Source organism: Solanum pennellii, chromosome 8, assembly GCF_001406875.1.
Source record: "Solanum pennellii chromosome 8, SPENNV200".
NCBI classification, from domain to species: Eukaryota; Viridiplantae; Streptophyta; class Magnoliopsida; order Solanales; family Solanaceae; genus Solanum; species Solanum pennellii.
In genome coordinates, this window is record NC_028644.1 from 56,002,369 (window position 1) to 56,016,800 (window position 14,432).

A 14,432-nucleotide genomic window follows, 5' to 3' on the forward strand; every position below is an offset into this window, starting at 1 on the left:
TATATATCAATAAAACTTGTATGATATGCATTAATATTATATTAGAAATGTATTAAAAGAATTAAATTAAGAAATATTGTTATAACTGATAAATATTTTTTTAATATAGTAAATTTATGTAAGTCGGTATTATTAGGTATGGTTAACATCAACCTTTATAAAGGTATTGACCTAAACTAGGCCCAAGAAGCCCAATAGCATATGTAGCCGTCAATTTTGTGCAATCCTCATCACTTATCACCGAGTACGACAGCGTATTGACCCGCATTGTAATCTGTAAGTCCGTTTTGGGGTCAAAATAATCGAAATCGGGGCTAAAGTAGTAGTAGTAAAAACACAAGAGTTTCATCTTTCTAATCTATTCTTCTTTACTGAACTCCTGCGGCGTAGATCCGAGGAGTTTCAGACAAAAAACCCTAACCACCAATCGCTTCTCTTTCCTCTTTATTCCCTCAGATCTTTTACTCTTCTTTATCAGGTTAGTTATCTTGCCATGTAATCTTTGTTTTTTCTATTCAAGTTTCAATCTTTCTTGGTTAGACTTCGTTTCTACAGATGGGTTTTGACTTATCTAGTTGGTGGGCTTGTTTGTTTTTCTCTTTTTATATATATTGTTATCATAGAGATCTGTTTGATATGATTTTCTTGATTGTATAAAGATCGTCTTTTTAGTTAGCAAAAGGGTTATCTACTAAAGGAATGAAGGCGTGGTTAGTGATTGTGTTGTGAGAAGTTCATCGGTTTTGGATTTACGTTTGCTAGTTGGAAAAACTGGTTAGTTGGGTACTTACCATGTATAGGAAGTAAATCTAGGGATAATAATGCCTTCCCCTGCCACCTGTTCTTTGTCTTCCATGTTTAGCTTGATGGTGCGGTATTCTTTGTCTTTGCTGGGTCTGCCTTTATCACCTTGACCTAGAATCACATAACTTGAAAGGTTGGTTGGCAGTTGGCTACTATAGCCTCCAGTTAAAACAGTTGTTTTTCATGTGTATCTTCTCTTTCTGTGCTTTGTGACATTCTGTTGTGCCCTCCTCCCCTTTAATATTAGAAAGGACAAGCAGATGATATTTATTGCTACTACAGTTACTGACATCATTGATATTTTCATAGTAATGTTTTGTCTTTTCCTTTTTATTACGTTAAAGATTGTTGATGAGTTCATATGAGTAATACCATTGTTCTTTGTTTACGATAGTCATGGCTGGCTTGGCACCTGAAGGTTCTCAATTTGATGCTCGTCAATTTGATGCTAAAATGACAGAGCTGTAAGTTGTTTGCTCTAATTTCTAAGCAATTGATATTTTATCTGGCAGCAGAAAACTACACTTGGGTTTTATTTCCTCCTTGGGTACTTTAGTTATCAATTGCAGCTATCCTGTGCTCACTCACAAGGTTTTAAATATTTTTTTATTTGATATGCTGAAACAGGCTTGGGACTGAACAGCAGGAGTTCTTTACATCATATGATGAGGTTCATGACAGTTTCGATGCCATGGGTTTGCAAGAAAATCTTCTTAGGGGCATCTATGCCTATGGTAAATGCACTTCTTATTATATTAACACAAGTGGTTCTCCTTTCCCTTGTTAGATTTAGCAAGGCATTGAACACCTGTCTTAAATTGCTTGAAGGTTTTGAGAAGCCATCTGCTATCCAGCAAAGGGGTATTGTTCCTTTCTGCAAGGGTCTTGATGTGATCCAACAGGCACAATCTGGTACAGGAAAGACAGCAACTTTCTGCTCTGGGATTCTCCAGCAGCTTGATTACAGCTTAGTCGAATGTCAGGCTCTGGTTCTGGCTCCAACCCGTGAGCTTGCCCAACAGATTGAGAAGGTTATGCGAGCACTTGGTGACTATCTTGGTGTGAAGGTTCATGCCTGTGTAGGAGGTACCAGTGTCCGTGAGGATCAGCGTATCCTTCAAAGTGGTGTTCATGTGGTTGTTGGTACTCCTGGTCGTGTATTTGATATGTTGCGTAGGCAGTCTCTTCGCCCTGACCACATCAAGATGTTTGTTCTGGATGAAGCTGATGAAATGCTCTCAAGAGGTTTCAAGGATCAGGTTGCCATTTTTTCTTTCATTTTTTGGTTCTTCAAGTGGAATTTTCTTATTTATTAGGTTTCTGCATTGTGATCTGGGAAGTAGGGCACAAATGTGGGGCTACCTTTTTCTTTTTATTTGGGTAATAGTCAAGTAAAGTATAGTATTCGTATGCGACAGTCATATGTTAGATTTGTAATAGATTTGTGCATATGTGATATTAACCTCTGAATGGGAGTTTTTTCTATTCTCGTCATTATTAGCCTTATTATGCTTTGATATCTTATAGAATCGCTGCAGGACTTTGCTGGTTCTTTGACCTTAGTTCTTGGTCTCAAGGCTCACATATAGTGTCTCATTTTAAAGTTGTCTTGTCCTTTTCCAGATTTATGATATTTTCCAATTGCTGCCACCAAAGATTCAAGTTGGTGTTTTCTCTGCTACAATGCCACCAGAGGCTCTTGAAATTACTAGGAAGTTCATGAACAAGCCTGTGAGGATCCTTGTGAAGCGTGATGAGCTCACTCTTGAAGGTATCAAGCAATTTTATGTCAATGTTGACAAGGAAGAGTGGAAGCTTGAAACTCTTTGCGATCTTTATGAGACCTTAGCCATCACCCAGAGTGTCATCTTTGTGAACACCAGGCGTAAGGTTGATTGGCTCACTGATAAGATGCGCAGCCGTGATCACACAGTATCTGCCACTCATGGAGACATGGACCAGAACACTAGAGATATCATTATGCGAGAGTTCCGATCTGGATCATCTCGTGTGCTCATCACTACTGATCTTCTGGCACGTGGTATTGATGTGCAGCAAGTATCCCTTGTGATTAACTATGACCTGCCTACTCAGCCAGAAAACTACTTGCATCGTATTGGTCGTAGTGGACGATTTGGAAGGAAGGGTGTAGCTATCAATTTTGTCACAAAGGATGATGAAAGGATGCTTTTTGACATTCAGAAGTTTTACAATGTTGTAATTGAGGAGCTGCCAGCCAATGTGGCCGATCTTCTTTGAGGTGGTTTTGGTTCTGTGAGGTGAATTTTTCGTTATATTAAGTAATTTAATATTTTATTGTTAGGTTAGTTAGAACCGCAGTGGACTAAAACTTGGAAACTGCAGTTTCTGTGATTCGCCGTGGGAATTGTAGTTTTCCAATTTGGTTGGACTTATTTACAAATTTTGTTGGTTTGTCATTTTGTATTGTAAGTCCACAACAACTTCAGGTTTTGGATGTCTTTGAATTTAGTATATTTCATTTTAATCCTTGGCCTTTTTTTTTCGTTTTGTTGTATGGGAACGCTTGTGACGACAATATGTTCATCTGTATTGTGTGATAGTTTCTCTTTGTGATGCCTTGTATAGGTTTTTTTTCCTCGTGATTATTGTGTTATATTACAGAAATATAATAGTGGTAAGTTGGAAGGGCTTGTGTTGATGACTTGTATCATATTTGGAACTTGAACTGGATAATATTTTTATCAGCTAGAGTATGATTTTATCTGTTTGTCTGTATGATTTGCTCTGCATCTGCATCAATGTGTTTTTGTGTCTGTTCGACTGAACTGATATTGCTTCACATTTGATAATTAGTCAAATTATGTGTCATTGATAATTAGTGCTTCTTTGAGGCATAAATAATTATTGTTTTTCCTTCTTAAAATTAGTTATACTTTTACGTTAATAAAGTATACCAAACAAGATACTAATTAATAATATTCAAAACTAATGAATACTAATAAACTCTACTAAATGACCCAATATCATTCCCATCAATAGCCCTATCTTCAGCCATTACTGTTGGCCATCATCACCACTAGCTATTATCTTTAACTATTATCAATCACCAAAGCTAGTAATCAACCACGGCCACAAATGTTAGCCACCATCACCATGTTTTTTAAAGAAATACTATTAGTATACTAATAATAATACTAACTCATATTTTATTCAAATTTATATTGATTAATTCTAAAACAGAGATAAATTTATACATTGAGAACGTAAAGCGTATTTGATTATTTAAAATTCAATCTTAACATAATATAATATATTTTCAAAATTTAAAACTTTTAATTAGTTTTAACAAAAGCTAATGGCAACATGGTGCTTGAATAAACTAATTATTATTTCGAGGAATAAGTCATAAACGAAAACTATTTCTTCCCTAATTTTCCATCCAATAGAACGAAAGATTAGTATCCATTGAATTTATTGTAGGAGTGCATAATGACTTTTTAGGAAAAGGAGACTTTTGAAAAAGTAGTGTCTCCTTCGTATTTTCTCACTACGTACTTGTGAAAAAATAGTTATTCTACAATGATTGTTATTTTACAAGATTAAGAAAAAATATTTATTTTCAATTTTATTCTTATCATTTATAGAATAATATTTGTGAGAATGGAAGATAAGTAAGCGTTGAATTTATTGTAGGAATGCTTAATGACAAATGACATTTAAGGAAGGGAAAGGAGACTTTATCCCTCGTATTTTTTCCCTTCGACGTATTTACTTTAGAAAATTAAGAACAATGTATTTCTTTCAATTTTTTTTCTTATTATCATTAATAGAGTAATATTTGTTGAAGAAAGATGATAGATTAAAAAATAAAATACATTAAGTAATATTTACTAGTATTAATTTATTCTTAAAGGGCTAGAGAAATAAACTACTTCCTTTGACAACAACAACAACAACAACAACAAAATATTCAGTAAACTTTTATAAGTGAGGTTTAAGGATGGTAAACTGTATGCATATTTTATCCGCTCAAAAAGATAGCAAACTATTTCTGAAAAGCCATTAACTCAAATACAACAATTTCAAATATTAAAAAAAAATCTAGCAAGTCACAAAGAAATAATGTCAAGTCTACTGAGGGAAGCAGCAACATCAATAACAAAAAAAAAAAAAAGTAGTGGAATAATTAAACACAATAAACAACACCATTAGGATAGAGTATTAAAACAATAATAAATATGATGGATGTCAAAACCAAGAAATACAGTAATACAGCTAGTATAATGAAAGACACCAACTAACCTAAGCAAGACAACACTATATTACCTACTAACATTCTATTCTAATACATGTCCTTCATGCCCGCCTATTAAGGTCAAATACTCGATAATATGAAGTTGCATCATATTTTGTTCTACCACCTTTTTCAAAATAACTTTTTGATCTACTTCTGCCTCTCCTCCTACACTCTATAACTGACCTTTCACACCTCCTCACTGGTTCATTCACACATCTCTACTTCACATGTTCAAATTAAATCATCTCAATCTCGCTTCTCTCATCTTGTGTACCATGGAGACCACTCCTTTGTAGTCACATAAAGTTTATTAAATATAAATTTGTAAAGTTGTTCGGATTATATTAAATTAATGAACATATTAGTCCAAATAAATATTATGAATTAATATAATTGATTTAATTATTTAATTCAAATAAATATGAATTTAATTAAAGCCCGCTCCATAAAGCCCATAAGATATTTCACTTAAATCTGATTGGCCGAAGGGAATCCTGTTCCAATTGCAACTCCTCTTTTCTAAAACTATAAATAGGGGTCTCATAATTCAGAAAGGGGAACAAAAAATTCTAAACAAGAAGCTAGAGAAAATCCGTGGTACAAACGCCATTTAATTCTCTACAAAGCTACAAGTTTAAGAATTCAAGCATTCAAGTTCAAGAACGATGAAAGATCAAGAGCATCAAATTCAAAAACAAGCTCGAAGCCCTTGAATTCAAATAAAAGTCAAAATCAAGATAAAGTTCAAATTCAAGTTCATCAGAGATTCAAGAACAAGCTTTAAAGCCTTGAATATATATTTGAAAAGGTGAATTCAGAGGAATCATAGAGATTGTAACACTCGCATTTGAAATATCAAAATCGATTGTTGTTATAATTTTCCGTTCTTGATTATTATTTTCTGAACACGAATTTTACTGTCTACAAATTTTGGCACGCCCAGTGGAATAATCTCTACCTCTCATATCAACTTTTCAAGCATCAAAGAATATCAAAATGTCTTCCACTATAGAAGAACAACTAGCAAGCTTAACTAAAGCAATTGAAGGCCTGACAAAGTGCGCACATGCACAAGATGCTAAACTTTCAAAGCTAACAAATAAGATGGATGACATGATTGAAAGAAGATCAAGTCATTCACCTCTGAAGCTTTCTAAAATTCAAGACAAATAAGTGTCTTGCGTAAAGCACACAAAGATCAAAGAGATTCATATCTCAGATGAAGGTTTGATTCCAATTGATCAGTTAAAGAACTTTATCATAGAGGCTATCAAAGTCAAATCTGAGTCTTCATCCAAATTTTCTCCCATATATGCAAAGCCATATACACAAAGATTGATAACTAGAAAATGTCTGAGGGTTATCAACCTCCTAAGCTTCAACAATTTGATGGCAAAGGAAATCCCAAACAACATATAGCGCACTTTATCGAGACTTGCAATGCTGCTGGGACGTGGTGATTATCTTGTTAAAGAATTCGTTCGATCTCTCAGAGAAAATGCCTTTGATTGGTACACAAATCTTGAACTTAATTCTACAAATAATTGGGAGAGATTAGAGCAAGTGTTCCTTAATCGTTTCTATAGCACAAGACGTGTCGTTAGTATGATGGAACTTACAAAGGCTCGTCAAGGTGAAGATGAGTTAGTTGTTGACTTTATCAATCGCTGGAGAAGTTTGAGCCTCAATTGCAAAGATCGCCTTAGTGAAATTTCTGGCATTCAAATGTGCATCCAAGGTATGAATTGGGGTCTTCACTACATTTTGCAAGGATTAAAATCCAATACATTTGAAGAGTTGGCAACTCGTGCACATGACATGGAATTAAGCATGACTGTAAGTGAAGATCAACAATCTCCTGTCTATGGACCTTATGAACATGAAGATATAGAAGAACTCCAAAGTGGGGGCAAGTCTGCATCCGAAGATGACTTTGAAGAGTCAATGTATATCTAGACGATCCTTAACGCATGAACTTAAACTGCAACTTACAATGCTTCTTGAAATACGAGCTTAAACTGTATGTCACTTAAATCTTCAAGTTGAAATGCTCCTTGAAACACGAGCTTAAACTGTATGTCACTTAAATCTTCAAGTTTGAGTTAAATCTTCTAGTTGAAATGCTTCTTGAAACACGAGCTTAAACTATATGTCCCTTAAATCTTCAAGTTTGAGTTAAATTATCAAGTTGAAATGCTCCTTGAGACACGAGTCTAAACTGCATATCATAAAGCTCATTAAATTTGAGTTAAATCTTCAAATTAAAATGCTCCTTAAGGTACGAGCCTAAACTGCATGTCACTCCTGACCCGCAAGAGTATAAACTATGGATGACACAACAAAAAAATCACTCACTACTCCAGAACTACGTTGCGACTTGATCCTCTTCATTGAGGTACGTAGGCACTTAGAACCATATTCTAAGTTCAGTTGCATGAGTGTCAAAAAATCAAATGTTACCACTTGATCTGTTACATGAGTTATATCTATGAGTAAGCTTTCATAAAACTTCAGACTTGCGCCAAATGGTGGTGACTCAATGGGGGCAAACCCTTATGAATAAAATTGTTTCAAGATGAAGTTTTAAAATCTCCAAGTATGCAAGTTGAAGTCTTCAAATTCTTCAAGCCTAGTCTTTGAAAGATAAAATGTTTCGACAAGACTTGAAGAAGGGGGCATTTGTAGTCACTTAAAGTTTATTAAATATAAATTTATAAAGTTGTTCGGATTATATTAAATTAATGAACATATTAGTCCAAATAAATTTTATGGATTAATATAATTGATTTAATTATTTAAATTCAAATAAATATGAATTTAATTAAAGCCCGCTCCATAAAGCCCATAAGATATTTCACTTAAATCTGATTGGCCGAAGGGAATCCTGTTCTAATCGCAACTCCTCTTTCTAAAACTATAAATAGGGGTCTCATAATTCAAAAAAGGGAACAGAAAATTCTAAACAAGAAGCTAGAGAAAATCCGTGGTACAAACACCATTTAATTCTCTACAAAGCTACAAGTTTAAGAATTCAAGCATTCAAGTTCAAGAACGATGAAAGATCAAGACCATCAAATTCAAGAACAAGCTCGAAGCCCTTTAATTCAAATAAAAGTCAAAATCAAGATAAAGTTCAAATTCAAGTTCATCAGAGATTCAAGAACAAGCTTTAAAGCCCTTGAATATATATTTGAAAAGGTGAATTCAGAGGAATCATAAAGAGTGTAACACTCGCATTTGATATAACAAAATCGATTGTTGTTATAATTTCCCGTTCTTGATTATTATTTTCTAAATATCCTCATTTCTAATTTAATCGCTCCTAGTATGATTATAAATTTACCTCTAACATCTTCGTGTGAGTTTTTGATTGACTAGCAGCGTTCCAACCCATATGTAATAATCCCAAGAAACATTTTCACTTTTTTATATTCAGTAACAATTTGATTTTACAATATTCATTTTAACTTTATAAAATAATTTATAATTACACAAACCTCTATAACTTATTTTAAGTTACAAAACTTTATTTATAAATTAAAATCGAATAATATTTACCTTCATCGAATGTTTACACCAAAGTAATGCATACATATTGTATTTAAATTAATAATTCATTTTATTTCATTATATAATATAATAATGTATTTTATATTTATTTGATATAAATAATCAGTACGGATAAGTTTCTTTAATTAAAACCAGACAAAATACAACAAACGGTTCAATAAAAAGAAGAGAGTAGTGTAAGTGATGGGAGAAAAGGGCTAAATTCATCCCTTAACTATGACTAAGGTTTAGCATACATCCTTGTACTATAATAGTTAACAAGAAACATCCTTTTAATATTTAAAATGTAACAAAATTCAGACTTCCATCTATTCCAGTTAAAAAAGTAACGTTGCTTTTTCAAAAAGTGATTTTCTCTCTCCCATCTCCCTAATTTGCCCCTCTCAAATCTGTCTCATCATCTTCCATATTCAGCAATACCAAGAAAGAATTGAAACTCCTTTTTTTTTTTTTGAACTTCACAAAATAATCAAGATCAAGAACAAATTTTCTCTTCAACAAGAGTTGAAACTGTCTAGAGGGCGATACACAACCAAGGTAAAGGAATAAAAATCATTGAATATTTCTACTTTTTTTTATTCGAAAAATATTTGCAATTTTCTATTTCTCGAACTAAAACATCTTCATTCTTAAAAATAATAGATATTGTGGGTTGCATCACAACAACTAACTGGAACAATGTCGATTCGAAGTTTAAGCGGTCGATCGTCCACACCCAACTATGGTACTATCGATTTTCAAGACATTTTAAGCATTTTAAATATAATTTACAATGCCTTTCATATCGATTTGTAAATATTATTGATTTTAAAAGGCTATATTAAGTTTTTTATTTGATATATAAAGTTTTGTTTTATGGATATCCATTATAATGAACTTGTAGTTCTTTGTTGGCTTTATGTATTCAGATTTGTATTATATTTGAAAAAATAACAATTTTTACGTCGTTGATTACTTGATAGTATATATGCAGATTCTATGAATGAGTCATCATTTTTCACAATTAAAGTACATCATGGTGGATCATATGTGCATAGTTCGACAAGAGGCTACATAGGTGGAAAAATCGAATATTTTGACTATGTCGACAGTGCAATGATTAATATAATAGATTTTAAGAATATGGCGGAACAATGTGGTTATGACAAGGAATCTGTGGTATTCTGGCACAAATATGGTTTAAACTCTTATAAGGCTCGATTAGTGGGGAGTAATATGGAAGCCGCTAAAGTTGTTACTTGCATTCCAAAGGATAGAGTAGTTGAGATATATTTTGAACATTTGAATTTTTATCATGATGATAATCAATGTGTCAATGAGATAAAAAAGAATTATTTGCTGGTAAATGACACAGAGGCACAGAGTGATGAATTTGACGATGAGGATTTTAATGATTCTGACTATTCTTTGGAGGAGGATGATCTGTTATTTTCAAAAAATGTTGATCCTTCTGTTGAATCTTTTGAGATCGATATAACTGTGAAAAAGAAGAAAAGTGACGAAAATCAAAATTATGTTAGTGAAGAAATGCATAAAAAGATGCAAAATGAGGAGGGTGACTCAGATTGTGTAGATTTTGATGATACAAAGAGTTTGAATAGCGATTGCGATTCTGAATTTGAAGATTGTAACTTTCCGAAGCACAACCCAAAAATAGGTGCCTTTAATCCTGAATTAGAGTTGGGAATGATATTTGGTAACAAAAAGGAATTCAAGGAAGCCGTGGTTGCAAGTCAAGCCAAAATAGGAAAGTCAATTCGGTGGATCAAAGATGACAGAGAAAGAGCTAGGGCCAAATGCAGAACTAATGCTTGTAAGTGGAGGATATTTGGATCTCTAATGCAAAGGGATATATGTACTTTTCAAATCAAGACGTATGTTTCCGAGCATACTTGTTTTGGGTGGAACTATAACAACAAAACCATCAATTCTACTTGGATTGCAAAGAAGTATGTTGATAGAGTTAAGTCAAATAAGAACTGGAAAACATCAGAATTCAGGGATACATTGAGTAGGGAATTAAAGTTGCATGTGAGTATGCATCAAGCAAGAAGGGCAAAGGAAAAAGCTATTGCAATGATCGACGGAGATATAAATGATCAGTTTGGCATATTATGGAATTATTGCAATGAAATTATTCGCACCAATCCTGGAACTTCTGTTTTCATGAAACTAACTCCAAATGAGATTCCGAATAAGCCAATGAGATTTCAGAGGTTTTATATTTGTTTTGCAGCTTGTAAAGCAGGATTTAAGGCTGGTTGTCGAAAGATTATTGGGGTCGATGGATGTTGGCTGAAGAATACTATGTATGGGGCACAATTGCTATCAGCTGTTACTTTGGATGGAAATAATAACATCTTTCCAATAGCTTATGCTATAGTCGAGAAAGAAAATAAGGAAATATGGCAATGGTTCTTAACCTACTTGATGAATGATCTTGAGATTGAAGAGCAATACTTGTGGACTTTTATGTCAGATAAGCAAAAAGGGCTTATTGAAGCTTTTGATTTAGTGTTGCCTGGTGTTTCTCATAGATTTTGTGTGCGACATTTGCATAGTAATTTCAAGAGAGCTGGATATTCTGGAATGGCTTTAAAAAATGCTCTTTGGAAAGCAGCTTTAGCAACAACTGTTGACAGGTTTGATGCTTGTATGACTGATTTGTTTGAATTAGATAAAGATGCTTATGCATGGCTTTCTGCTAAAGTGCCTAGTGAATGGTCAAGATCACATTTCTCGCCTCTTCCTAAATGTGACATTCTTTTGAACAACCAATGTGAGGTTTTTAATAAGTTTATTCTCGATGCAAGAGATAAACCAATTGTTAAACTTCTCGAGACCATTAGGCACTTACTCATGACAAGAATTAATGCTAACAGGGAGAAAGCTGAAAAATGGAATTTGAGTGATGTTTGTCCTACTATTAAGAAGAAGTTGGCCAAAACTATGAAGAAAGCTGCTAATTATATTCCCAAAAGGTCGAACATGTGGAACTATGAGGTGATTGGGCCTGTCGAAGGTGATAATTGGGCTGTTGACTTATATAATAGAACCTGTAGTTGTAGACAATGGGAATTATCAGGAGTTCCTTGTAAACATGCTATATCCTCGATTTGGTTGAAAAATGATGAGGTTTTAAACTATGTTGATGATTGCTACAAGGTTGATACGTATCAAAAAATTTATGGAGCTTCAATATTACCCATGAATGGCCCTGATTTATGGCCTAAGTCACCGAATCCTCCACTATTTCCACCTTCTTACTTGAATAATAAGAAGAAAGGAAAGAAACAAAAATTAAGAAAGAAAGAAGATGATGAACCAGGGTCTAGTAGGATGAAGTTAAAACGGAAACAAAAATCAGTTGATTGTAGAATATGTGGTAAACCCGGCCACAACAGTAGAACTTGCAGCTTCTCTTCACATGACATTGAAATTCAATCGTCGGACTACCTTCATAGTTTGGATTCCATCATGGTCGAGGAAGCATCAAGTTGTCGAAATGTTGAAAAGCAACCTGTAAGAATATTCAAATATTCATATTTAAGTTATTTTTATTGTAGCTTACTGGTATAACTATATTCATATTTAATATTTAATTTCTTATTTCAGGTTAGAAGAGGTACATCTCAAGCCAGCCAACAACGTCAGAGCTTTCCATCTATATGAAGTTGCAACATTGAAGAAAATACATTTTTATCTTTGTTTTTTTTTATATGTGTGACTAGTTTTTGTTTTTTCATTTGTTATGTTCTTGTGCATGGAACTAATGAAAAATGTTTTAGCTTTATCATGATTTAATTACACTAGACTTTGCTGTTTTTTGCTTATTTTGTGGTGTCTTTGTTGTTACTTTAGCTTTTTATGTTACTAAAATCATGAGTTTTTTTCTTCTTCTCAGTAATGTTTTGTTTTTTTTTTGGTTTTTTTTTGTTTTTTTTTTGGGGTGGTGGTGGGTGGGGGGGCATTATTTTGCTGTTTTGTTGTTGGTTTACCAATTTATTTTTTTTTTTTGGCAATTTTGCAGGTTTAAGTTGTTTTTCTTACCATTTTTCTGCCTTTTTTTTTTTTTGATTTTTTAGTGGTTATTTGGTAGTTTAAAGTCCTCAAGATGTGAAAAGGAAAGAAATGCTTAAATTGACTTGAATATCGATAATATCATAATTGAGCGTGGACGATAAATCACTTAAACTTCTAAGCGATATGGTTCCGATTAGTTGTTATATAGCAATCCACAATAGCTAGTGTTTAAAAGAATGAAGATGCTTTAGTTTGAAAAATAGAAAATTGCTTATATTTTCGAATAAAAAAAACTAAAAAATTTCAATGATTCTTTATTTGTGTATGGTTCTCTGCCCTGTTTTTTTGGAAAAAGAAAAACAAATGATCTAGATCTTGAGTATTTTGTGAAGTTAAAAAAAAATTGAGTTTCAATTGTTTTTGGGTGTTGCTGAATATGGGAAGATGATGAGACATATTTGAGAGGGGCAAATTAGGGAGATGGGAGAGAGAAAATCACTTTTTGGAAAAGCAACGTTACTTTTTTAACTGGAATAGATGGAAGTCTGAATTTTGTTACATTTTAAATATTAAAAGGATGTTTCTTGTTAACTATTATAGTACAAGGATGTATGCTAAACCTTAGTCATAGTTAAGGGATGAATTTAGCCCTTTTCTCTAAGTGATGGAATATAGCAGATTTCATGGACCAAAGTTGACTAGTCAACCCCTTATTTTCTTGAGCCCAAAACACAAGTTGTTTCAAAACGCCGATCTCTAGAATCAAATTAAAAATAAGTCTTTTCACAGCACATCTTATTCTGTGGCAGTTTGGCATCCCACTTTCTCCAAAAATTTCTCCCCTTCCATACCTATCTTTAAAAAAAATTGATTTTCTTCCTTAGCTAAAATTAACAAAAAGAATCATGGATGATTATAGATCAAAATGTTATGGTGATGGTATTGAACAATATCATGAACCCCAATTTTCTAATGGTTACAGTGCAACTTCTGTTGGTGCACCACCCTTACCACCACCTCCAGCCCATCACAACAAAGATTTGAAGCTTAAGAAAGGGAGAAGCAGTAGTGGGTCATCTTGGAATTTCAATGATCCTGAGTTCCAGAGGAAGAGAAGAGTTGCTAGTTATAAAGTTTACTCTGTTGAAGGCAAAGTGAAAGGCTCTTTAAGGAGGAGTTTAAGATGGTTTAAAGATAAGTATACACAAGTTTTATATGGATGGAGGTGATTATTTTTTATCATACTTGTGTTTTCATTCATTTTTTCTTAATCTTGTATTTTGCTCTGTTTTTAACTTATACATGTGGATTTTTCTTCTTGTTTTTATTGGGTTTTCTTTTGACTATACTAGTTATAGTGTTTTGATTACTTTATGTATGAATACCTTGAGTGTTTTATTATGTGTTTGAAACTTAATTTTATGTTTTAATTTATTTTCCAAGTGAGTTTTTGAGGATTATGTTTATGATGAATTAATTATACTTGTAGGAGTTAGCAAAATTGGGGATACTTTATCTTTTATAGGCTGGCTGGCTGGCTGTCATGTTTCTTGTTAAATGCCGGTTCATTTTATTACATTTTGTTGTCATTACTAATTTCTGTCGGTTCAATTTCTAAAATAAGATAAAAGTTATGTTATTATTATTATACTGCAACATTTTTGTATGCTGTGGGTGGGTACAATTGACAGGAAGAAAAAAAAAATATATAAATAATTTTATTATGTTCAAAAAATTAGGCGAAAATATTATTTTT

The 14,432-nt window shown here is 33.0% G+C and overlaps 3 protein-coding genes across 4 annotated transcripts; all 3 read left to right on the plus strand.

Annotated features, from left to right (window-relative positions):
- Positions 1-458: 458 nt before the first annotated feature.
- On the plus strand, positions 459-3,383 carry LOC107028541 (eukaryotic initiation factor 4A-2-like). Its single transcript, XM_015229642.2, has 5 exons — positions 459-478; positions 1,199-1,268; positions 1,432-1,538; positions 1,633-2,063; positions 2,428-3,383. The coding sequence occupies exons 2-5, from the start codon at positions 1,201-1,203 to the stop codon at positions 3,061-3,063; spliced, it is 1,242 nt and encodes a 413-aa protein (XP_015085128.1). The 5' UTR covers positions 459-478; positions 1,199-1,200; the 3' UTR covers positions 3,064-3,383.
- Positions 3,384-8,828: 5,445 nt separating this feature from the next.
- On the plus strand, positions 8,829-12,457 carry LOC114078346. Of its 2 annotated transcripts, XM_027918996.1 has the most exons (4): positions 8,829-9,190; positions 9,296-9,377; positions 9,627-12,175; positions 12,269-12,457. In XM_027918996.1, exons 2-4 carry the CDS (start codon positions 9,332-9,334, stop codon positions 12,323-12,325), a joined length of 2,652 nt encoding a protein of 883 aa, XP_027774797.1. In that variant the 5' UTR covers positions 8,829-9,190; positions 9,296-9,331; the 3' UTR covers positions 12,326-12,457. The 2 variants fall into 2 exon arrangements, with proteins under 2 accessions (XP_027774797.1, XP_027774796.1); XM_027918995.1 differs by having other exon boundaries at positions 8,829-9,377.
- Positions 12,458-13,581: 1,124 nt separating this feature from the next.
- Positions 13,582-13,905, plus strand: LOC107028062. Its single transcript, XM_015229120.2, has one exon. The coding sequence runs from the start codon at positions 13,582-13,584 to the stop codon at positions 13,903-13,905; it is 324 nt and encodes a 107-aa protein (XP_015084606.1).
- The last annotated feature ends 527 nt before the right edge of the window (positions 13,906-14,432 follow it).

Excerpts from the sequence above, each read along its gene's own strand:
- LOC114078346 (XM_027918995.1), top strand. The coding sequence starts at position 9,332 with ATGTCGATTCGAAGTTTAAGCGGTCGATCGTCCACACCCAACTATG. Across the intron at positions 9,378-9,626 it reads ATCGTCCACACCCAACTATG|ATTCTATGAATGAGTCATCA; the intron begins GTACTATCGATT and ends GTATATATGCAG. Across the intron at positions 12,176-12,268 it reads GAAATGTTGAAAAGCAACCT|GTTAGAAGAGGTACATCTCA; the intron begins GTAAGAATATTC and ends TTCTTATTTCAG.
- LOC107028062 (XM_015229120.2), top strand. The coding sequence starts at position 13,582 with ATGGATGATTATAGATCAAAATGTTATGGTGATGGTATTGAACAATAT.
- LOC107028541 (XM_015229642.2), top strand. The coding sequence starts at position 1,201 with ATGGCTGGCTTGGCACCTGAAGGTTCTCAATTTGATGCTCGTCAATTT. Across the intron at positions 1,269-1,431 it reads GATGCTAAAATGACAGAGCT|GCTTGGGACTGAACAGCAGG; the intron begins GTAAGTTGTTTG and ends ATGCTGAAACAG. Across the intron at positions 1,539-1,632 it reads TAGGGGCATCTATGCCTATG|GTTTTGAGAAGCCATCTGCT; the intron begins GTAAATGCACTT and ends AATTGCTTGAAG.